Here is a 25939-nt window from a genome sequence, read left to right as displayed (position 1 = left end):
ATAGGTCCACAAAGGAATTTTGGAGGGTTATGCACAAACAAAGGCAAAGTTTGCTATATTTCTGTAACCTCTGGCAACAAATCTGCTGTTTGCTTTCAATACTATAAATGCACTAGGCCCAAACTGCTGCTTGGTTGCCGTGGGTAACAGAATTAGTACAAAACATAACCATCTACTTTGTATGGAAAATCTTTGTTTCTACTATAATCATGAGTAACAACCAATGATTTAAAGGGGAACTCCACCCAAAATAAATTAGTTTCCGTAATTAAACAAAATCTCATTCTAAGCAACTTTCCAATATACGTTATTAATAATTACTATTGAAAGAAGAGTCTGTTTCTGTCTGTAAACATTCCTTTACTAATACAACATAGCAGAAGCCAGCTGTTTCTGGTGCAAAACTAACCTGCTACTTTGTTACAAGAAATGGATAAACAAACACTACTTTCAAGAGTAATTACATTTACAATTAGCTCAGAGACCATTAAAGTATTGTAATGAATGTAACTTGCTTAGAACAACTTTTTCTTTCATTGTACATAAAAATCTGTTTTTGGGTGTTCACGCTTTGTTTTTTGACGTCACCCGAAGTTTCCTCATGAGGCAACTTCGGGCAACTTCGGAAAATGAAGCGCTCCGAGTTCCATCCTGCAGGCGATTTACATTTTAGCCGGCAGGAGGCAGTTCGGAGAGATCAGTCGCACGAAGAAGAGGAGATTTATCTGCAGGCGACTAATCTCCCAGAATCTGAGCGTGTGCCCTGACTCTTGCCTCGCCAGGCTTTTTCAGGCGACTGTTGAAAAGCGCATCGCCTCGTGTGGTTAGCACAGGCGTTTTTACATAGGCGCCCATACAAAACTGTCGCCTGCGCCGGTCGCGGCGACTGGCGCGGCGCTTTGTCGCCGCGACCGCAAACGCGTGGCTATCTCCCCGTGTGGAATAGCCCTTAGGGTGAAGACACACAGAGCTACTAGTAGCAGCTACTTTTTGTGGCTACAAAATACCCTGCTATAAACAATATTGAGAATTGCGTCTGCAAAAACACACATATAGTGTCTTAGAAAAACCAATTATCACTATTGTCTATTTTGTAGCAATGACAAGTAGTTTCTACTAGTATCTCTGTGTGTCTTCACTTTTTATGAAATTGTTTCTTTACACAGGACTAGAGGTAGGTTGCAGGTAGTTGACCAGCAAAAAATAAACACAATAACAAGATTAATGGGGAGCACCTACAGTCTATTTGCACAGAACAAAAAACAAGCATCAATTATATGTCTGTGCTGCATTATACACAGTGTATAATATTTATGGCATATATCCCTGAGCAGGTGCCACTGTATAAGTGAATTAATAACTGGAGAGGTAAACAGAAAAGTCCTGGTCATATATATGGAAAACGGCCAAAAAAAACATCTGTATGCGCAACCTCAAGCGAAAGAGCATATAAAATCATATTTCGGAGGTATTACACTACAACACGCAACAGCAAACTTAGCGGTAATTCGGAACATGCCACGTGTTTTAGAGGATGTGGGGAACGAGGGTCCTTCCTACAAACCTGGTGGTCTTGCGCAGTGGCCCAAGAATTCTGGAACATCTGCTCTCTGAGGTTCTACATGCACTATTCAGGCAATCCCACACACATTTCTTTTAGGCATGAAAATTCAGCCTATCAATTCCAAACCTTCACACAAACTAGCTACACACATCCTGACAGCAGCAAGATCTCTCCTAGCAGCACATTGGAAAAAAACGCAATTGCCGGGTCGGCAATCACTGATAACTAAGGTAAACTGGACCCGAGCAATGGAAACGATCAGAGACAAACTATTAGATAGGAGCTACGAAGGGGAGCTGGAGTGGTACCCATGGGCCCAATAGCTGGAAGGAATATAAACTGGATATAATGTTAATGATCTCAGAACTACATGAGTGCTGCAATTGACAAGAGATTGGCTGGTAATATACCGAAATCCAGATCAGGATAAGCATGCAGCTGAACATATGTTGTAACTTATTGTTTTTTTTTTGTTTGTCGCAATGAAAACCAATAAAACATTCTAAATATTAAAAAAAAATAACTGGAGAGGTGGCTACTCAATACCAGCATCATCGACCAGCATAGGGCTAATAAGACTAAGGTACCTGACCACCATATATCACACAAACAAAAAGCAGTGTTGCAAATGTTCTTTACTCTTTTCATTTGTGTAATTTATGCTTGGGCTTCTGTGTACTTAAAATGCCAAGGCCTAGTTTGAATATCAGTCTGGGCCTGCTCAATACAAAAGTATGAGTCGTGGCACAGTAAGTCCATGGAGGGATGGTATTTAGCTCTCAGAGTGTTCTTTTAAACAAAATAGATATGTGGAGGATAACAGGGGCAGTGTTCACTTAGGCTGAAAGGCATTGCAGTTGCTGGAATAAATAAGTCACCTTTGATAAAGGGGTGGGGCTAAGAATGAACTCTCAGTTCAGGAAGTAGTGAGGGATGAGCTTGTACAGGTTTAAGGCAGCAAAGGTGAAAAGCTAAAAAAATGTAGGTACATATTTGCAATTTCCAGTATTAATTAGCCCTAAAACAGTCTGCCAGTCTGGTTTTAGAAGAATATACAGTACAGGTATAGGACCCATTATCCAGAATGCTTGGGACCAGGGGCTTTCTGGATAACAGATCCTTATTTGGATCTTCATACCTTAAGTCTACTAGAAAATAATGTAAACCTTAAATAAACCCAACAGGCTGGTTTTGTTGCCAATGAGGATTAATTATATCTTGGTTTGGATCAAGTACAAGGTACTGTTTTATTACTACAGAGAAAAAGAAAATACTTTTTAAAAATTTGGATTACTTGGATAAAATTGAGTCCATGAGAGACAGCCTTTCCATAATTCTGAGCTTTCTGGATAACGGGATAACGGATCCCATACCTGTATAAACATACCGGGGTATATTTATCAAAAAAAGTTAGAGATCGCCACAGTCCTCTGGAGCGAAATTCCGCCACTCTCCATTCATTTCTATGGGATTTTTAAGAGTATTTATCAATGGGTGAAAGTTAATCCTTTGATAAATATGCCTTTCAAAATCCCATAGAAATGAAATGGTGAGTGGTGGAATTTCACTCTAGAAGACTGTGGCGATCTCTAACTTCACTTTTTGATAAATATACCCCTTGTTTTGTGAAAAACCCTGTTGTAAATAAACAAGCAAATAGCTGCTTGAAGTTACCTGGGTGTGGTTGTTTCTAACTTTTACAAAGAACTATATAACTATTTTACATCTGAAAGATGCTTATAATGCTGTCATATGGACTGGACTTCACCTCACGGTCAAAAGGAAGACCAAATAATGACACAGATTAGGTTTTTATCACTAAATTGGCTCATTATTTCTTAGCAATGCAGATCATGCTGCCATGGTTTTGCATTAAATATTGTTTGGTACAGTAACTTTTAAGAGCCTTCTACCCACATCTTTTTATTATAATTGTGACCAAACATGTTAGGTCATTGGCACATGGGGAGTTTGTAAGTAACACAAATATAAGTCATCATTCTATGTGAATACAAGAGTTTGTGGGTGATTAGACAAAGTGGCCAAAATCACCCCCTGTACCAATGCCCAAAGACAAATAAAACGAGTCCCTTTCAGAGATGCTTTATCAGTGTGATGCAACTGAAAACTGGTTTGGAACTCAACTCAGTCACTGTTTAACAAAAGAGCAGTGCATCAGAATGCATTCATCGACAAATGTGTTATACGCCCGAATGCTTTCTTATGTGGAATGAAACATCCCCTGCTCCCTTTCTAATTCCACTGACTTGGCCTTTGGGCAAAATAAGTGAGCTATTAGCATTGCCAGGGGGGAGGGTGGAAGCATCACCTTCATGAGACTGATTCAACATTCAACAAAGGAAACACTAAGGGGTAGATTCACTAAGGGTCGAATTTCGAAGTAAAAAATACTTTGAAATTCGACCCTCGAATTGAAATCCTTCGACTTCGAATATCGAAGTCGAAGGATTTAGCGCTAAACGTTCGTTCGATCGATCGAAGGATTAAATCCTTCGAATCGAATGATTCGAAGGATTTTAATCCAACGATCGAAGGAAAATCCTTCGATCAAAAAAAGTTTAGCAAGCCTATGGGGACCTTCCCCATAGGCTAACATTGACTTCGGTAGGTTTTATCTGCCGAAGTAGGGGGTCGAAGTTTTTTTTAAAGGGAAAGTACTTCGACTATCGAATGGTCGAATAGTCGAACGATTTTTCGTTCGAATCGTTCGAATCGAAGTCGAAGGTCGTAGTCGAAGGTCGAAGTAGCCCATTCGATGGTCGAAGTACCCAAAAAATACTTCGAAATTCGAAGTATTTTTCATTCGAATCCTTCACTCGAGCTTAGTGAATCGGCCCCTAAATGTAATGGTCAGATCAGGCAATTTCTCCACTGGCGTATTTGCACTTGCACAGAAATGCATGAAACATTTTGCACTTTCTTGGGTTAAGTATGGTTGAAACTGCTGTAATGTGCATTTTTAAATGATTTCTTTCAAGCCAATATACTTAGCTGAAAAAAAACTGAATTTCAGTAACATTTTCCTATTTGGATTATGTTTCCCTAAGTATCGCAACAACACATCCCTGAGTGCCAAAAACTTTTCGATGCTTTATAATAGTGCCCCCCTAATCATGCACCCAGAGCTGGGCCAAGTAGTATTGGCACCCCAAGGCAATACACTTTGGCCAAGTGCCCTGCCTGCTCACACTCCAGCCCTTCTCCCCAGTCACCACCTCTGCTGCCAGGTCCAAACTGAAACTGGAAATAGGCCCTGGTATTTAAGTATGCAGAGGCCCATACAGCCCCCATTGGCCCAATTGATAGTGACTGTCTATTAAATCTTTCAGTAGCCCCTTTGACATTTGTCAGAATCTACAGATTGCTAGTCTGGGCCTAAATGCTGCTAACAGTTGCTATGGTTAGCCATATCTGACTGGCCCTTGGGATTTATGAATAGATAAAAGTACAAGGGTCCATAAATGTTATGGTGCCCTTCTATTGCGGCAGTGATTGAGGCAGCCGGCCAGAACGATCAGAAAGTAGAAAGTGACGAGAGGAGCTGTGGCTCATTTCCACTTCCTCGTCAACCAGTGAACAATATACTAGATGATGTTGTGCATCTGCAGATTAGATTTTCAAGCAGGCCTGATCACAAATGACTGCTCTACACAGAAAACAATAACACTCAGGATGCCATACATGCACAGAAAATCCTACAAAACTCAATCTGAGACAGTTATCTGCGTGTGTATGGCAAGTTTTGAGAACAAGGAAAATTCTGTTCTTGTTTAGTGCCCAGTCCTAAACAAGAATGACAATACCAACCTATTGTACTGAGACATGGCTCCTCTTCTTTAAAATCCCAAACTGCCCCTGGCCTGGATACCTGTCTGGGAAGAGCCACTCCACAATTTTTAATAAGCTCACAAACAGAACTTGCGTGGACTTGGGGGGGTGCAGTACTAACACATGTGAATTTGTTACTGTACATATGGCCAGCCAGGCCTGCACAAGGAATACCTTGACTTAACAGCCCCTGGCATGGCAAGTACACAGAATCCCAAATAGCCTCTCCCAGAAATTATGGGGCATTTTGCAGAATGTACAGGTTACCAATCCAGACCTGACACAACACACCCAGCATTGGAACGTGTCTAAATACTCACTATTTTACTTGCCTAACTACTATTATGCATGATGCCAATGGTATTAATAGGAGAGAAAGATAAAAAAAATATAGAATTTCTTTTTTCTAATTTTTCCCTTAACCTGGGCTTATGGCACACATGTTCCGCCAGGTTGACTGTGCCCTATCTTGAGGCCTTGGGCACGATAGTTGCAACCGCCATATTTTTCTAAAACAAGTTTGTGAACTTCTAGCTATTGAGGCACCAAAATGGATTGGATACAAATAAATCAGTCTTTATACATGTTCTATAACAGGGCATAGAACTCATTCTTTTTAGGACGTTTACAGGTCCGCTAATGCCATGAGGCAAGGTGAGACCCTTGCCTCAGGCGGCAGCGAGCGACTAGTTACAAGGGGCGGCAAAAAGCCGCCTCTTGTAACTTTAAGAGCCAAACTTCCGGAACTCACAAATTCGGCTCTGCTAGTGCAGAGAGCGCCATTGCGCTTAATGGACTAGCGATGCTGCCCCCTTAAACCTGCTCCGACGCGAAATTTTTAAGCGCGGAGCAGGAGAGGAGGGGGGGGGGCGGCATCTGGGTTGCTGCCTCAGGCGGTAGCCCCCTAGAAACGGCGCTGCATGTTTACTAACATTGGAGATAAAATCTGGAGAGATGTTGCTCAGTCTTTATACTTTGTTCTATAACAGGGCATAGAACTCACTCTTTTTAGGATGTTTACTAACATTGCAAAATATCTGCAGCTGTTGCTTGTGGCAACCAATCAGCCATTCGATTTAAACAGCCCTATATAACTTAGAAGACATAAGCATAGATCTGATTGGTTGCTATGGGCAACATCTCCCCAGATATTTATCTCTAAGGTTAGTAGACATTTGCCCACACAAGAACTTGACTTTATTGAATCCCCCCACCTCAAAATGAGCGGGAGTGAAAAGAAAACCATCACGTGATAAACACAAAGGCCCTCCCTCGTTCTCGCCCCTACCCTGTGACGTTCTACAGCCCCTGAGTCGTTGCCCCGGAAACCCTGTCCGCCTTTCGTGTGTGCGAGTGAGGAGGCTGGCGGCCGCCATTTCAGGGAGTCACAGGACTTGGCCATTACACGGCTCTGTAACACTTCCCGCCCCAAAACTTCCCCTTTCCTCTCTCTCTATTTCCATTCCTTGCCTGCCTCCTCCGACCGGCCGCTCTTACTCCGCTCAGTAACGACGCCTGCCTTGTTCTCTTTATAGATAATCCGCCCCAATTGTTCTTTTTCCTCTCTAACCAAGCTCCGGGTCTTCTACGCCGACGAGCACCGACGTCCGCCCCCAATTAGACCGCACGGGGGTCCCCTGGTAAGTCGTTCTCTGCGCCATTTCTCTTCCTGTTTGTGGCCTAGTGCCGCCTGCGCTACTCAAGGCCCTGCTTTGCGGCCTGCTCATTAGCAATGTCATTCCTATCACTAGTGCAGCCTTCAGAGAGCTGTTCTTTGTGGGAAATGTGCCATTGTGTATCAACAGATGCTTTTAATGTTCCCATAACGGCCTTACTTGCGAACCTCTAGCTACTGCGACTTCTAGATTCATAATAATGGGATTCGTTTTCACATGGACATTGGTTCCGGTGTGATGTTTGATCAACGTTACTTGGATTGTTTGGGAGAGGCCGGGCCTTTGAGTGTGTGATACACGTGTCCTTGAGTGTGTAAGTACATCCCTTTATATATAAATGGCAGATTTATTTCTAGTAGGCGGACATGGAGTATTCCATACGGCTGTGTCTGTCACGTGTTGTAAGTGTGGAGTGCTATATAGGAATGGCATATATTATTTGGTGTAAGGACGCTATCATGAGGGATTGAGGGAAAGAAATAAGACAACATTTCAAAAAAGAGATTCAAAAATAATGAATCAATCGGTTAAAACATTTAAAAATGTATTAGGACATAAGAGACAAGAGTCTACCTTTTGGAGCACTAGAACATTAGCCTAGTCCTGTGCCCACTGAATATGCCTTAACTTGTGCACTTTTTACCTCCAATTTGTGCCTGTATGTTAGCCTCCCATCCACTTAGACTGTAAGCTCTGTGGGGCAGGGACCTCCTTCCCACTATGTCTCTTACCACATAGCACTTAAGATCTTTGTCCTGATGTGATTCTGTATATATTATGTGATTTGTCTTCCCTATGTATGTATGTGTATATATATGTACTTTTATACACTGTACAGCGCTGCTGCTCCGTAACAGCGCTTTACAAATTGTTATACATACATACATACATACATACATACATACATGATTGCCTTGGATCCTCTAGAGCAGTGATCCCCAACCAGTGGCTCGTGAGCAACATGTTGCTCTCCGACCCCTTGGATGTTGCTCCCTGTGTCCTCAATGCAGATGCTTCCTTTTGAAATCCATGAAAACCATATGTACTGCCAATCGGAGCCTCCTGTAAGTCCACATAGAGGCTACCAATAGCCAATCACAGGCCATATTTGGTCCTCCCTGTAAACTTTTAGCATGATTATTTTCTCTAACTTTTTTTTTTTTACATTTAAATGTGGCTCATGGGTAAAAAAAAAAAAGGTTGGGGACCCCTGCTCTAGAGCAGTAGGTAGAGTGTGGGCACGTGAAAGAAACCTATCTCTTAAGCATGTAGACAGCATTTAACATAGTGTGTGTGTAATAACATATGGCAAGGCTATCTGGAGACTTGGGGGTCAGATTTGACCTTCCAAAACTTTTTTTTCTCATACTATATCTCTTGTAAATCCTTGGCATTTGAAAGTGGTGGTGTTTTTTAAATTGTGATGCTTGCCTTACTCGTGGGGGGGGGGGGCGGTTTGAGGTGGGGGGGGCAGTTTGAAGACCAGTTAGGATGAGATTTGGTGGGAATGTTGTTTTGCTGTCCTTGGTCTTCACATTTACCCAGATTTAAGGGTAAGCAAACTTTGTTTACTTAGGTTTACTGGTTAAATCGTGCTCTGTGCTATTCAACCTACAAGCCATTAACATATGGACAGACGCCATATGAGTTGCTATACACCTGGCCCTGTCTTTTTGTATTGTGTAGAAATAGCCTGAAAATAGTAACTACAGAAAGTACTCCAGCTCCACTTCCTCATCTGCTAATGCACTTGCCTAAATTTTGGTTCAGCAGATGATGTTTCACAACATATGTGAACTGATAGTATGGTTGGTGATTGGTTGAGACCGTTTGCAATTGTATTCAATTACAGAGTAAGAGTTTTGTGGCTGCCATGAATATCGGCCAATAAAAACCCAGCTTTTAGGACATAGGGCTTTGAGGGTGAACTCAGTTTGTTTTAAAAAAAAATCTTAAAGTGCCTTCATAAATTGGCAACTTTAAATTCACATTATTATAAATACAGGTAAGCGACCTGTTATCCAGAATGCTGGGATTTTCCGGATAACAGATCTTTCCTTAATTTGGTTCTTCATACCTTGTCTACCAGAAAATCATGTAAACATTAAATAAACCCTATAGGCTGGTTCTGCTTCAAATAAGGATTAATTGTATCTTAGTTGGGATCAATTACAAGGTACTGTTTTATTATTACAGAGAAAAAGGGAATCCTTTTTATACATCTGGATTATTTGATTATAGTGGTCTATGGGTGATCGTTCTGTAAATCGGGAACTTTCTGGATAACTGGTTTCCTTATAACGGATCCTATACCTGTACGCTATATCATGCTATAGACTTTGCTGGTTTTATGGTACTATGCACATTTTAACCAAGTAGCAAATAGGTTTTAGGCAAAGAAAATGCCAATATCACCTCATGCTGCCTGATCACATTTTTACAGCAAAAGCCTGACACATGACTTGTAGCTGTCTACTTTGACAAACCTGTTTACTTATAGAGAGTTCATTTTAGTAGGTCAGTAATGTTTAGGTAATACATGAGGTGTTTGTTTTGTTTGTATATGTGGTTATAAAAAAATGTACTTTTGTCCTTGTTGAACAAGGGTTGGCACCTTTTCAGGAAACAAATGCTAGCCTTAATCTTTTTTTTCTAATAACATTTGTCAGGCATTCTCCTTACTACTAGGGCTGGTAAAATGTTGGCTGGGTCCACAGATGGAGGATCTTTGCCTGATCCAATTGTTTATCCTCATTCCAACAATCTTATCAAATTGGGGTTTGCAGGAATGCTGGCAAAGGACTGACCAAACATATCCCATTTATAACAGGCACGGGGTAAAAGGATGTTTTATTTAGTGAGATTCTGTACCAATATACATTTTCTGTTTCTCCCTCTTTTAGAACGATCAAAAAAATGGCTGATGACATTGACATAGAGGCGATGCTGGAAGCTCCTTATCAAAAGGTGAAAAACCTCTTTTAGTAGATTTAGTTTGAGCGTAGTTTAGTCATAAAACTACTGCTGAAATATAAACTTAACACCCCTGGAGGCCTTGGAAATATTTCTTGACTTGCAAAGTTCATATTTACTGTTGATGTGATTTATTTTGTGCAGTAGTTTGACTTCAGCATGATAAATAAATGCCCATCTATCTCTTTTTGTAGACTTGCCTAACGATATATCACCTCTACTCCCATGAATTCACCTTTGATTCCAGTGTGAACTGTCAATCATAAGGTAGTAATTGAGTGACGTATCGCTGTACCGTGATCCCCTAGGTAAAAAGACTTGCCAATGACCTGCCGAGCTCCGGTTTGGCATAGCAACAAGGTGAATGCAGTGGTTTTTGGGATAAGCGGGGCTCCAAGAATAACCACTTCTCAGCAGATACCAGTTGGCTCATCCTAGTCATTGTAAAAGATGAGGATACATTTTTTCCCAGTAATTGAAACGAAGGCCTCCTACTCGAACAAAAAGCATTCAGCCTTTGTTTAAAGCATGTAATCCCCCTTTAAAACAAAAATACTCCAGTTTAAATGCAGTAACCTGTGATAGCTGCTGTGCTGTCAGGAGCCATGAGTGCAGCTCAGCTTTTTAATGAAACTGAATAGTGTAACTGCTTTTATTGCTGCAAAGCTCCTCTTTAGGAGTTGAAAAATGGCCCTTTATACCCTGTTACAGCACATGGGGGTTTGTCTTTTTGCATGCAGTAGCACAGAAAAGCCTAGAATAGTCTTAACTGGTCTTTAAAAAGACTGAATATCCCTATGTGGGATTTTTACCCAATCATTTCTATTAGCCCAAACTTATAGTTATATATTTTTATAGCTACATGACCCCTTACATAAGATGGATACTTCCATGTACAGGTATGTTGTTAGAAAAATGTATGCTGGGCAGGTACATATTTGCTGACATTTCTTGGGAGTCGACGTTACTAAAGCAGTGTGAATCCCTGTTTGCTTCAGGGCGAGATGTGTGACAGAGGTGGCATCAAGCTCTTACAGTCCCAACCCTTCAACGAAAATGGGCGAAGATCACAGGAATGGCATCGGTCACAGGAAATGGATAGTGGCTGGCTGCTATCATGGCCTCTTGGGCCTTAGTCAAACAGTAGCCTTGGTACTGATGATAGGGAACACTGCACCAGTTCAAAGTTTTTAAACCAATGCAATTTTTTTTTTTACATGTAGTTAAAACTGTAGCATTTTACCACCACTCCATGCTAAAGGCATTGGTTGGCTTTAGAGCAAGCCAGAGCTACACAAATTGTAATGTATATAAACCCAAATAACTCTTTAATGATTTAATTTTATTAGATGACTTTTACATTAAAGTTTTTTTATTCACTTGTGTGAATATTTATATATTTTGTAGCTTTCCACATACGTTCCAATAGTTACTTAGCCATTAAAATTTCTTTTGTACTCTCTCATCCCAATTCCCTTTACCTTTGACCACTTGAAATATTTCCACCTCGCCCTCATGATGTTCTTCTATCAACCTTGCTTAGGATGAGAACAAGTTGAGCAGTGCCAATGGACATGAAGAACGCAGCAAAAAGTAAGTGCACAGCTGAGATTTTAGAGATAATGACAATAAAAAATAACCGTTTTTAATATCTATCACAACATTGTCTTTGAATGCTATTTATAATTTTGCCATAAAAATATTTGCCTGATGCTTTAACATTACCTTTCTTACCCCCCCCCATATGTTCCTCTATGAGGGAGCTGCAATATTTGTGCAGCAGTAGTAAGCATTAGAAACTCTGACTGATTAAGAAGGGACAGTCAAGTTGCCAAAACAGTCAGGTTTAGGAACTTCCAAGTGACAATTACTTACAAAAGCAGAACTATCGGCGCCAATAAATCACTTTTGCAACTTAAAAACTGAACCAGTGTGCTACAGTTCCTTGGATTTGCTTGACCCTGAGCAGGGGATCTGATAGACTGTTTAGCACCTTAGACCCGAGAGGGTATTCTGCAACAGGTAGAGCACGCTTAACTCTGTGTGGAATTGCTTTACCATAGACCTGCCTTTAATTTTATAGGAAAAAAAAAAGTAAAAGTAGGAGCCGCAGTCGTGAGAGGAAACGCAGCAAGAGTAAGGAACGTAAACGCAGCAGAGATCGGGAAAGAAAGAGAAGTAAAAGCCGTGAAAAGAAACGCAGCCGGAGTAAGGAACGGCGGAAAAGCCGCTCCAGAAGCAGAGAGCGCAAGTTCAAAGGCCACTACAGAAGTCCTTAGTATGTATACTCTTAATCTCCTTTAAGTATTATGGGATAATTTTATTTTCTTCCAGCTCCTTTCTACCACTGGGAAAAACAAAAAGCTCTGTATGTTGGGCTCCTCCATTCCCCATATATCAGTCTGTGTCTCAGGTTTACTGATTAAAATGCGTTCATTATACAGATTAAATTGCTTAGGATATCTTGATAAACGTCTCATTTTCCAACAGTTGCTTTGAGACACCAAGGAGGTGGGGGTCAGGACACTGAGTTCTACTGTTGTGATCACTTAAGTGCAACAGAACAGAAACTATAGATAGTTTTGTTTATTTTAATTAAAGCAGTAGCAAAAACTTTTTTTTTTTTTAAATGCCTCTTCCTTTGAACACATCAGTTTCTCTATATGTTCCAGTGACAGCTGTGTCTGAAACTTGCTTAACTAAGCTTACATCTAAAAATGTATTGCTCTTTCGTTTGCATAACCAAAGGATCCCCTGAACGGTTGAGAAGGATGGTAGCCACACAACAGACCGTGCCACTGTTCCTATATGAACTAGGACAAAGCATACAGTTGTGCCAAGATATATCTTTGTGTTAAGTGTATAGACAAAATTAGGTTTGTTTAACCTAACAGTGCAACTGCCATAATATGTTTACTAAAAGTGCCTTGGGCTATACTTTTGTTTTTGCCGGTGTAAAGCTGTTTATACAGTTAAGGAAAAATTACAGGTATTTTTTTAGGAATATTGTCAACCAAGAAAATGATAGCTGAAAGCCCTTAGTTAAGGGCATTCTTAATTTATTCAACCGTAATTGTTAAACGTACCAGAGAAGGTATTTTCCTGTCATTTGTGCTCTTACATTACAACTGGGTTTTATGTTTCTATAAACCACTTGGCAGCACTTATTTTGCACAATTCCTTCCAGTGAATTATTGCAGCTTTATGCCCCACATATTTTTATTTAAGGGATTGTTCACCATCAAACACTTTTCCTTTTAGTTGTTTTTAGACAGTTCAGTAGAATTAAATCCTTTTTGCAATTAGCTTTTTTTTCTATTTTGATCGTTTTTCTAATATTGAAGTGTAAAGTTTAATTTTTCACCTTCTAAAGCAGCTTTGGGAGGTGGTCGCCGACTCTGTAACTGTTCTAAATTGATACATTTAGTTGATACATTTCTTATCTTTGTCCCTGCTGAGCAGAATCCGAGTGTCATTAAAAGCGGCTGTTATAATTGATACAATAGTTGCTAATATTCAACAGATACTGCTGAGAAATGTATCAACTAAAGGCAGCAAATTGTAACATTTCATATCCTCCTGGATCACTGAGCTGCCAGACTGAGACACCAGAGACAGGAACATTCAATTTTAAACTTTAATTTTGGAAAAACAATAAGAAATAAACAATGGAAAGCAGTTGAAAAGTTTTTATTTATGGTGAATAATCTAAAACCAACTCAACTATAAAACGTATTTGGAAGGAGAATAACCCCTTTAAGCTTTGAATGTTTGTTGTTTTCAGCATCTTTGTGTCCATCTAGGAAGGGATTAACCGTTTTATTTATCTGACAATTTAGATTGAAGGTTTTAAGTCTGCTCTTTGATGCATTTCGCTAGTTATGTGTATTTTCCTGTTTAAATTTTCAGTTCTGGACCAAAGTTTGGCGGTGGCTCTGGGCGTGGGAAGATAGGAATACCTCATGGCGTGAAGTTAAGGTTTGTTAAGTTTTTCATATGCTAACCTAGGAAATGTAATGCATTAATTGCACTTGTAATTGCTTTACAGCTGTGGCAAAGAAACACACAGATGACAGCTGCTTCAATTCTGTTTTAATTTAAAAAAGTTGCTGACAATGGCAGTTTTTTATGAGGGGTAAATTATATCAGATTCTTTAGTCTGTTCCTGAAGACAGCAAAGTGAAGACCTGTTTCCAATACAGTTGAACAATATTCATTGGTAGGTGGCGGGGGTTTTTTTTTTCCTTTACTAGGTTCTTACTGAGCACCACTAAAGAACCACTTGCTTGGCTGTTGCAGTTACTAAAGACTTAATAATAGGTGTGGGTGAAAATAGGCAGTTATTATTACAGTGCTGTAATAAAATGGTGTAGTTAAATGTAGCTATAGAACTGCTTGTGTAAAAGATTCTGAAATAAACATTAACATAATGTGCTCTCTCTAGGAAAAGGTCAAAGAGCAGAAGTCCTCCGAAGAGAGAGAAAAGTCCTGTAAGGTAAGCTGGCAATATTTGGCATGTGCTAACATCAGAAATCTAGTCGATATGAATCTTGACTTTATTATCTGCAGATTAATTCTTAGAGCAAGCTGCTAGCTTGTGTTTTCTAAACAAAAAAAAATATGTATGTTGCTCGAAAGAATCATGCTTATAAAGTAAGCAAGACTTGTTTCATTGAAAACGGTTGTGCAACTTGGTTTAACTCTTGTTGCAATGAGTAATAAACCCACTACACACTTTCAAATACTGTGATTGGTCCTGATGCATTCAACCTCTCAAAACAAGACCTGATCTGCAGCTTGTCACATTTCTTCAAATGTCTGTCTTGTCAGATTTTTTGCCCCAAATGATATCCACTAAATACAGTATTGACTATAGAAGTCTTTGGGAGCTCCAAAATTTGTGAGCTCAATGGCATGGTGCATTTCAACATAAATTACCAGACCTAGTGGTTGCTTCCTGGTTGATCACAACAGCATGCAGTCTTAGTTACTTTAAGAAGTAGTGGCTACATGGCTAAAAATCAGGACACATATGATGCCAACTTTACACATCCAGCTGGAGTGGGGCATTTTAGAGTTTAAGGGGCCCACTAACTTGGTTTATAGGATTAACATGTCTTAATTTGATTATTGCCCTTATGGTAACAACTAAAACAATGTGTAACTTGCATTTTACTTTATAGCCGTTCCTTTGTGTTATAACCCTTTAAAGGAGAATTCAACCTGTAGTTTAAAAAAACCCTCTGCCCCCCGGGGAAATGCCCCTTTTTTACTCACCCCTCCGTGCAGATTCTGGCCTCAGAGTTCACGGCAGCCATCTTCTTCTCCAGTAATCTTCGTGCGCAGTTGGAGTATATTTCCGGTCCCGAACAACTGCGCAGTTGCCGAAAGTCACGAAAATATCTAAAAAAAAATTCGGACATTTTTGTGACTTTTGGCGCAGTGGTTTGGGACCAGAAACTTACTCCAACTGCGCATGTGCCGAAACTTCCGGAAAAGACCGAAGAAGATGGCTGCTGTGAACTCCGAAGTCAGAATCTGCATGAAGGGGCGAGTAAAAAAAAAATTTAGGGGCATTTGCCCGGGGGAGCAGGTAGGGGGCTCTACCTAGGGTAGGAGGGAGGGTTTTTTAAACTATGGGTTGAATTCTCCTTTAAGAGAATTGTGAAGGAGGTGACCTTATGCCAACAAGATGGAAATATCTAGGTTTAGATATCTGGATCCACTATCTAGATATATTCGATAACCCTGCCATTACCACACAAAACTGATTGCTGAGGGATGTTAAGTACTATATAAAAGCACTGGAGTGCAGATGGACCCTAATATCACTAGGATTACCCAATGCAAACTGATGTAATAAGTATTGATACGTGGATTAATTGTTGGGAGGGGATTGTGTTTTTAAATATTGAATCTGGTGCGTCTGAACTTACAGCCAATGAAATGTAAAGCCATGAACTGTGCGATTTGTATGTTTTAAATTTTGCTACACTTGGATGTTTGTATTTTTTTTTTTTTTTTAATTTGAGTGCAGAATTAACTTTCAGTATAGATATTTAATTACATTGAGCAGCAGGGAATTGTGCTGTGTAGAGGTCCTGTAATGTTTTAAGTCAAATTGGCATTAACAGTAGCAGTTTTATTTATTCCAGGGGTCCAATAGATAATCTGTCTCCTGAAGAGAGAGATTCGCGCACTGTGTTCTGTATGCAACTGGCTGCTAGGATTCGCCCAAGAGATTTGGAAGAATTTTTCTCAACAGTAGGCAAAGTAAGTTAATTATATAAATATATAATTATTGTTTTTAATACAAGTTAATTTTAGGTAGGTTTTTTTTGTTTTTTAAGTGTCTGCACACATTTAACGTTGTTCACTTGTTGCAGGTCCGTGATGTGCGAATGATTTCAGACAGAAATTCCAGGCGCTCCAAAGGCATTGCTTATGTAGAATTTGTGGATCAGAGCTCTGTGCCGCTTGCAATTGGCCTTACAGGCCAGAGAGTTTTAGGAGTCCCAATAATAGTCCAGGCTTCACAGGTATGTAGTTTTGGGTCTAATTTGCTCCATCTTTACCTAAAGGCTTAAAGGGGTTGTTCACATTCCAAACACTTTTTTCAGTTGTTCCCCCAGGAATAGACTTTTCTCAATTACTTACCATTATTTATGTTTTACGGTTTGTCCAAAATATAAGTTAAAAGTTAAGAGAATGTTCCTGTCTCTGGTGTTTGGCAGCTCAGTAATTCAGGTGCAGGTTCTGAACTATGAACAATTTTGCAACATTTAGTTTATACATTTCTCGGCAGCATCTCTGGAGTATTAGCAACTATTGTATTAAATCCAATAGCTGCCTGTATTTAAACCAAGAGTTTAACAGTTTACAGGGTCCCAAAGTTGCTTTAGAAGATGAAAAATGACACTTTACTCTTCAGTATTAAAAAAACAGTGACACATAGGAAATAGAAAGTAATTGGGGAAAAAGTCGTTATTTCTTGTGATCTATCTGAAAACAACTAGTTGTTTGAAGATGAACAACCCCTTTAACCTTTCATTTTTCTGTGCACAAACACAATTTATAATTTCATCCCTGTAGGCAGAAAAAAACAGAGCCGCTGCATTAGCCAATAATCTTCAGAAAGGCACTGCTGGGCCAATGCGCTTGTATGTAGGATCATTACACTTCAATATAACAGAAGACATGCTTCGTGGCATATTTGAGCCTTTTGGCAGGGTGAGTAAAAGCAGTAATTATTTAAGCAAATGCTGACCTCATTGGCTGGAGATAGAGTAACTAATGCAGTATTTTTTCTAATAGATTGAAAGTATTCAGCTTATGATGGACAGTGAGACTGGTCGCTCTAAAGGATATGGGTTTATTACTGTAAGTGTCTTGACTCCTCTCTCATTCTGCCTCTGTGCATCCATTCATATTCTGCTACTTATTTGTCACATACAGTGTACCAGTGTTTTTTGTTTTTTTTTCTTTTTACTTCTATTCACTCCAGTGTTTGTCATTTGTCATCAACCCTAACCAACTTTGAAGGACAAGGAAACTAAAATCTTGGGGATTAAATAGTGCTGATAGGATTCAAGTGATTATAGTGATATAGTCACTGGGGGTGGCTAGGTTTTCTAGGCTTTTATAAAATTATAAACTGTGACACCAATGTAGGTAAGGTATGAAAATAGACCTGTTAGTATTTTGTCCTGCACTCTCTAAATGTCTGACTTAATGTGTTGCAGTTTTCAGATTCTGAATGTGCCAAAAAAGCATTGGAGCAGTTGAATGGGTTTGAACTGGCTGGCCGGCCAATGAAAGTTGGCCATGTCACTGAGCGAACTGATGCATCCAATGCAAGCTCATTTCTTGACAGCGATGAGCTGGAAAGGACAGGAATTGACCTTGGAACTACTGGCCGTCTTCAGCTAATGGCTAGGCTTGCAGAGGGTAAGGCTCTTCACAATCAGGGCAACTTGGTAATATTTATGTTGTTACTTCTGTGTTTGGCCTTAAGGTATTGGTAGCTCTTTTCTGCATAACATCTGACTGCTATTTATAATTAGTAGCCTACATTTGTGCTGTATATTGTGCTGTTGGGCAGTTTTTACATTTATGCTGGAATTTTTTTTGCCTATTTTCACTTTTAAAAACTGCATATGAATTCTTTGTCATAAAGGAATAATCAAGTATGGGTATTCTCCTAATCAGTACATGTGGGAAAGCTGCTTCTTTTTTTCTCAATGCAATTTGCACACTGTCATGTCTGGCTATTGATGACAAAGGCCTGGTCTGTTTCAATTGAGCATGAGATTATTTTGAATGGCAAAGAAACTTTGTATTTTATATAACACTACAGGTATGGGACCTGCTATTTAGAATGATTGAGGCCAGGGGGTTTCCAGATAAGGGATCTTTTCATAATTCAGGAACATTGTAAACCCCAATGGGATTGTTTTGACTCCAATATGCATTAATTATATCTTAGTTAGGAACAAGCACAAGGGATTGTTTTATTATTTAGAGAAAAAGGAATTGACATAATTGATTAAGTTGAGTCTATGGGATATTGGCTTCCTGTAATTCAGTTTTTTTTTTTTTTTTGTTTTTTTTTTGAATACCTAGTTTTTAGTTAAAAAAAATGGCAACATTTTGTGAATATTTATATTTAACCTTTAAACTACCAGCACTTTGCCAGGGTAATGGCTAGGCATCACACTTGTCTGTAATGTAACCTTAAACCTGCAACTGTGTGTGCTACATCAGCAGACTGACAATTTGCTAGACCATAATGCAGCACATATGTTGTTGGCAAGCATCCGATTCAATAGTGCGAGGATTTAGCTTCGGCATATGTGGCATTGTCTGCATAAATAACTGGGGTGGTCCACCATTAAGATCATTTTTAGGATGTTATAGAATGGCCAATTCTAAGTAACTTTTCAATTGGTCTTCATTATTTATTTTTTATAGTTTTTTTAAATTATTTGCATTTTTATTCTGACTCTTTCCAGCTTTCCAATAGGGGTCACTGACCCCATCTAAAAACAAATGCTCTTTATGGCTATAAATGTATTGTTATTGCTACTTTTGATTACTCATCTTTCTATTCAGGCCCTCTCCTATTCATATTCCAGTCTCTCTTTTAAATCAGTGCATGGTTGCTAGGGTAATTTGAACCCTAGCAACCAGATTGCTGCAACTGCAAACTAGAGAGCTGCTGAATAGAAAGCTAAATAACTCAAAAAGCACAAATAATATAAACTGAAAACCAACTGCAAATTGTCTCAGAATATCCCTCTACATCATACTAAAAGTTAATTTAAAGGTGAACAGTCAGTGGATTTTCATTTATTTGTAACCACTATATTTGGCTAGTAATGTAAATAGAAGCTTCTGCATAATGCTCCTATACAAGGCAGCATTTAGTACCAATTTTTGATGTACACTAGGTGACTAGTCACAAATGTGTGTAAATAGTGGTGTTGATTGTGTGTATATATTGCTGTTCCAGGCACTGGTTTGCAGATCCCTCCAGCAGCACAACAAGCTCTACAGATGAGTGGCTCATTAGCTTTTGGAGCAGTAGCAGGTAAGCATTGCATTTAATAGTTGCTGTAAATTATGTTTTAGAAATCGCTTCACCAAGCACAGTGTTGCCATTTTATTCCTTTGTGTTAACTTTCAATTCTTACTATTAACAGATCTCCAGACAAGAATTTCTCAGCAGAGTGAAGGTTAGTATAACCCCCCCCCCCCTTCACATTATACAAAATTAATGTCCAGTTACTTAATGGCACTGGAAAAAAAATCCATGGGTTTTGTACTGCAGCATTGAAAGGAACGATATCTGTGTTATTCACTAATCATATCAATTAGAGCAGGCATGTCCAAATTGTGGCCTGTCTTCAATTTACACCGACCCTCCGCCTCCATCATGAAATTAATAATAATAATGCGGCCCGCCGTTGTGTAGCCGTAATATTTGGGCACATTAGTGAAATGATCTGCCCCCTTGGTCTATACTGCTTCCTGTGTTCTGAAGAAGTTGGCAATAGACACATACTGTGATGCGACGCTTCACATACTTCTTTAGGGCGGAAGGTGTCAATAGACGTACTGATGTGCCAGTACAGTAAACTAAAGAAGTATGGCGTCACTACGAGTCTATTACTAACACCTTCAGCACACAGGCAGCAAAAATTACTGCTACTGCTAAGCGATTCCATGTTTAAATGAGTTAAATGATGTTAAGGCTGAATGGTCCCCCCCACACATTTTCACCTCACCAAATCTGGCCCGTTGCAAAAAGTTTGGACACCCCTGAATCTGAGTATCTTCATCCAGTATACACTAAAGTCAGCCCTGTTTGTATGTTTGTCTTGGCTCTAGCCAGATATGGGTTCCCCCATGCATGGTCCAATAAGGGTCTGTTTAAGTTTACTTACTAGCCTTCCCAACAACACAATCTGCTAAAAATTCATTTTCTTGATTCTAGCACTGGCTGCTGCAGCTGCATCTGCAGCTACCATTTCTTTGGCACAATCCCCGCTACCTACCCCCGCAACTACTCAACCCATTGCTACACAGTGCTTCCAGCTTTCCAACATGTTTAACCCACAAACGTAAGTACATGCAACATTTTGTAATTACCTCAGGAAAAAAATGTATAGTGCAATGCTGTCCAACTTATTGCGTATTCGTCCCATGGTGTATCTGAGGGCCAAATTATGTTAGAATTGTACAATAAAATCTTGATCCGACTGGAGCAATAAATCCTTTGTTGGCCACATCTGGTCTGCTGGCCTCTAGTTGGACAGCCCTTGTGTAGTGTAATGGATTAATGGGTTCAACTTGACAAATATTTTATTTTAAAGGAAAACAATACCCCCCAAACAATGTATAAAAAGATATCACATAAAACAGTTCATATGTAAAACACTGCTTCATGTAAATTAACCATTTTCATAAATATACTTTTCTAGTAGTATGTGCCATTGGGTAATCATAAATAGAAAATTGCCATTTTAAAAAATAAGGGCCGCCCCCTGGGATCGTACAAGTCACAGTGCACACAAACATACCAACAAACCATACTTGTTAGGTCAGATGAGCCAATTAACACAGAGAGTTCTGTCTTTTGCATCAACACTTCTTCCTGTTACAGTAAGAGCTGCAGTATTTCTGGTCAGGTGATCTGAGGCAGCACACAGACCATCACAATATGGTGGCTCATGGCAAGAGATGTAAAAGGGCAATATTTACTTAAATATATATATTCCAGTTTGCGAAGATTCTTTAATATGCCACTAAACATGATGTAAACTATCTGTTGCTTAAGTGTTCATTTTGGGGGTATAGTTTTCCTTTAATTAATTTTTTAGTGGCCATTGCTTTATTTAGCCGTCACAACCCTGGGAAATGTAGACTATTTTTATGCAAATATTTTATTCAAAAAAATGTTTTTGTATTTCCCTGTGGACAAAGCTGTGTTAACATTGGGCAAAGTGATAAAAATATGTGTTCGCATTGAGATTTTAGAGTCTTTGTGTTCTAAATATTTTACAGAGAGGATGAGCTAGGCTGGGACTCTGAAATTAAAGAGGACGTCATGGAGGAATGCAATAAACACGGGGGAGCCATTCACATTTATGTAGATAAAAACTCCCCTCAGGTAAGGAGTGTTGTGTTAAATTGTAATTAAAATGTATTTAATTGTCTCAAAGTACTTTGTTCAGCTACAACTTCAATTTTTTACCAACAGGGCAATGTCTATGTCAAATGTTCAACCATTACATCTGCTATTGCTGCTGTTAACGCTCTGCACGGGAGGTGGTTTGCTGGTGAGTGTTGTTGTTTTTTGGGTTTTTTTTTTGGTCTTCTTATCTCTGTGTATATATAACATACATCTGTTTAACTCCCCATTTTGCTTTCCAATAGGTAAGATGATCACCGCTGCTTATGTACCAGTCCCAACGTACCACAGCCTGTTCCCTGATTCCATGACCTCAACTCAGCCTTTGTTTCCTTCTCGCCGATGAATGGACAAGAATACCATTTTGTATATATGCTTTTTTCGAGAGAGACTGGTCTTTTTATTTAGATGGAGGTACAGAGAGAAGGTCATTGGTGTATAAGATTGTGAAATACAAGTAAATGCTTGTACCGGCTAATTCATTGCTTATGCTGCCTCGCTGTCTCTGTAGAATAGATGATCGGCATCTTGAGAAAGGGCAGATGTAAAAAGATCTTCTTTCACTTCAGGTCCAGCACACGGGAAGTGTTCAGCTACAGCATTTTGATCCTTAACCCCCTATTAAATGGCTTAAATGTTTAATTTTACGGCAATCCTTGTACATGAATTATGTCCATTAAACATTTTGACATCAATACAGTTGGAACCTTCGTTCGGTAGTCGATTTCTGTACTCGTTCTTTTCTTTTGTACATAGTGTCAAGGTGTTTAAGTACCAAACAATCGCCACTGTGTTTCCACTTCCAGGTAAACGAGTTGTACAAAACGCAGCAGTTTTAAATGGCTGCCAGGGAATACAAGGGGGTATTTGGGCTGGCCGCATATAATCCTTTGCTCTTTAAGCTCTGTGAGCTCTGAAATATATACTTTTGTTAATTTGGTGTGTTTGACAAAACCGCTTGATATTTCTATGAAACTTTCATATTTCAACAATCTTTGTAAAGAAGCTCTCTAAAATAAAGATCTTTAGAAAAATTGTCACATTTGTGCCTTTTTGTTGTCTGAAATAGTTTTTTTTTTTTTTTTTTGTAAAGCTATGGAATACATAAAGCGTTGACTGACGCGTAGGGAGGGGTGAGATCGGACAATCAGGCCTAATTTATTAAAGGGGAACTCCACACAAACATAACAAGCTTTTTGAAAAGTAAACATAATTTCAAGCAACTTTGCAATATACATCAATTGACAAAAATATGCGTACTTTTCATGATTTTTAATGGTTAGGAACAGTTCCCTAAGCCTAGCCCCCTGCTCTCCTCCTGATCTGTCTGACTACTTTGCTGAGCTGGCTGACTACTGTTACATCAGCAGCCATCTGTACTCCTCCTGCATCCTCCAAACCCCACAATTCCCTGCACACCTGATTTCAATAAAGAACAGAACGCAATGCAATGTGGGTTATGTAGTTCCTGCATGCTGTCTGTAAGTTGTGGAGAAGTTGTTACAATTTGTAACATCAGTGTTTAGTCCCTCCTTCCCTGCCAGGATTTCAAATGATGCAGAAAGAGAAGAACTGATAAACAGCTGGATTGAAGCATAGACAATTGCATTTATTCATACTTTTTGAAGAAGCAGGTAACTGTGATGGTATATTAGGGGTTTATGTCGGGGTTTATGGAGTTACCCTTTAATCATATGGGCTGTAACTCGTATGGCTCATGCACAAAGCCCACGGGCTTGAAAGTGCAAGTTGGGCAAAGCTCAGCACTGTTGGGTGCAAGACAGACTACACTAAAAAAGTCTTCTGTGTTATTTAGCACTTGGTGCATCCTAGCTTGCATGTATGATGCAAGGGCTAGGGAGCCTTCTAGGAGATATCCACACACACACACACACACACTGCATGGGCTCTGAATGCATCTCTTGACACTTCCATAAGGTTAAAAATGTGTTTTGTTTTTTTTAGCATGCAGGTAGGGCAAGTTGTGAAAATGCCAATAGCAGATGCTTTGAAGCGGTTATGTTGCTCCTAGAAAAGTAGATTCCTATAGTTCTTGAGTGTGGTGGAAGTTAATGCAAGAAAAACAGGAGGCAGGAGTCTCGGAGGGCCGTTTTTAATTAGACCAACGACCACAGAGATCAGAATGTTATCCAGCTGGTGCTTTGGAATGTAATTGAAGTTTCTGGACTACAACTTTTAAATGGCACGTTGACAAAGTTAAGCTCCCTTGCAGGCAGCCATATATGGTGGGATGCAACACAAAAGCAGCCACTCGTACACTGATCCAGCAGATTATATACAGGATTTGCATGTGTGTGAGCCTTTAGGGGCAGGGCACACAGACTTATCTCCCCTGCCTTCCCGCCGGCAAAAATGTAAATTGTACGATTCATTTCTGAAGTTGCCTCACAAGGAAACTTCAGGCGATTTCGGAAAATGAATTGCGCAGAGTGCCATCCTGCCGGGAGGCAGTTTGGGGAGATTAGTCATACCGAAGAAGAGATTTGTTGCCGGACAACTAGTCTCCCCGAATCCCAGTAACACAAAAATGGCACGCAAAAGCATGGCATTTTTTCTCCTGTAAATGGTATTTGCATTTGCTATCTATGGTTTCTATTTTTGCCACTGAACAAGAATATAAAGACAATTTCACTTTAGTACTACATGATCAGGAGAACTTCAGGCACTGGTAAAAACCCCTGATAATGAGCTGCTCAAAGGCTGGTTCGGGGAGAGATTAGTTTGTTCAAGGGTAGATAGAGAGCTCTGAAAATATTGGCTTGTTTATAAAGGAAGTAGGAAAATAGCCCAACTTTCAAAGTAGCTTTTGGGCACAGGCTGAAGGCTCCACTGCTCTCAGCGTGTGTATTTTTTGCAGGCAAAGAGAAGCAGATCCGCTCTGTGCCTCAGTTCTATTTATTTGACTCGCTCTCAAATGCAGCGGAGAAAAGGTTGGCCTGAAGATGTCTCCTTTTGCATATTTGGGCTGCTCTGCTGCAGGTAAGCACACGCAGGCTATAATATAAACCAATGAAGATGATTTGCTTCTCTCAGTCTGCAAAAAAAAATTACAGGCTAGCAGTGGAGCCTTCAGCCCGTGTGCCCATAGCCTTAGTGCAAAAAACAGGCAAAATATGTATTTTTAAGAAGCCAGGATTAAATCTTAACACAAGTCCTGTTAAATGGCACCTATTATCAAAGTGCCAGATTAATAAGAAGGTCATGACTAAACATGGGTCTTTGCACCAGAAGCTCCTGCTGGGAACTCCCTCCTGGTGGCTTAGCACTTGGGGTTGGGGTGGTTTAAAAAAACAAACCCGATTTGTTACCCCAACCAAAGTGTAGGCTCTATTAGCCATTTTTTAACAGGTGCCATTTAGGCCACTGCAACATTGGAGCAACATTCAGAAGTAGAAGGAGTTGGGGAGCAACACTAGCATGAAAAATGTTCATGGGGTGCAAAATAAGTGTTGTGATTGGTCATTTAGTAGCCAAAATGTGGATGTCAGCCTACAGGAGACTCTGTTTGGCAGTACACCTGGTTTTTATACAACTAAAACTTGCCTCCAAGCCTGGAATTCAAAAGTAAGCACCTGCTTTGAGGCCACTGGGAGCAACATCCAAGGGGTTGAAGCGCAACATGTTGCTCACGAGCTACTGTTGGGGATCACTGCCTTGGAGGGTAAGAATGACTACTCCCAACTAAAATACGCAGGGGCTAGTGCCTGGCTTTGCAGATCTTGGCCTGCAGAGAAAAGACGAAAATCCACTTCACCATTGCTGCTCGATGTGCCAGCGCCCAAATACATTGCTACTGCTCACATGCAGGCAAATGTGGCGGATTTGGTGCCAAAATCCACCACATCTTCCTGCAGCTGAGCTGAGACAATGCAAGAACAGCAGTGGATTCTTGCCTCCATTGCTTAGCAGGCTGAGAAACATATTCAATAAGAACGACCTTGAGCTTCCACATAAAACACATCTGGAACTGTAGTGTTGGCTCTAGCTCAAACACACTCGGCTGATTACAGCACAAAAATGCAGCCTCCTGTTTCATGTCCAGAATCAGCGGTGTTCATGTGGGAGCTGACACAATGGTTCTGGATGTGAAAAGAAGATAAGACTACTGCCCAAGTAGGGGCTGCATAATTTAGCAGGCTGATTTCAGCCCCAGTGTTGCCCTAG

General features: G+C 39.9%; 1 protein-coding gene across 9 annotated transcripts; it reads left to right on the top strand.

The window, feature by feature from the left end:
* Positions 1-6714: 6714 nt before the first annotated feature.
* MGC81970 (protein) lies at positions 6715-22794 on the top strand. 9 transcript variants are annotated; one of them, XM_018237497.2, is made up of 19 exons: positions 6715-7053; positions 9993-10056; positions 10257-10329; positions 11061-11214; positions 11606-11655; positions 12146-12340; positions 13972-14040; positions 14507-14557; positions 16218-16335; positions 16449-16601; positions 17155-17292; positions 17377-17442; positions 17805-18009; positions 19574-19651; positions 19764-19796; positions 20558-20684; positions 21628-21733; positions 21824-21902; positions 22000-22794. In XM_018237497.2, the coding sequence occupies exons 4-19, from the start codon at positions 11119-11121 to the stop codon at positions 22098-22100; spliced, it is 1665 nt and encodes a 554-aa protein (XP_018092986.1). In that variant the 5' UTR covers positions 6715-7053; positions 9993-10056; positions 10257-10329; positions 11061-11118; the 3' UTR covers positions 22101-22794.
* The last annotated feature ends 3145 nt before the right edge of the window (positions 22795-25939 follow it).

The sequence above is a fragment of the Xenopus laevis genome, chromosome 9_10S (genome assembly GCF_017654675.1).
Source record: "Xenopus laevis strain J_2021 chromosome 9_10S, Xenopus_laevis_v10.1, whole genome shotgun sequence".
Taxonomy (NCBI): Eukaryota; Metazoa; Chordata; class Amphibia; order Anura; family Pipidae; genus Xenopus; species Xenopus laevis.
Note: the sequence above shows the minus strand (reverse complement) of the source record. Positions and strands in the feature narration are given on the sequence as shown.

Bases quoted from the DNA above. Each gene is read 5' to 3' on its own strand.
- MGC81970 (XM_018237497.2), top strand. From the start codon at position 11,119: ATGGGCGAAGATCACAGGAATGGCATCGGTCACAGGAAATGGATAGTG. The intron at 14,041-14,506 runs GTTTGTTAAGTT...TGCTCTCTCTAG, and splicing joins CCTCATGGCGTGAAGTTAAG to GAAAAGGTCAAAGAGCAGAA. The intron at 17,443-17,804 runs GTAAGTGTCTTG...AATGTGTTGCAG, and splicing joins AAGGATATGGGTTTATTACT to TTTTCAGATTCTGAATGTGC.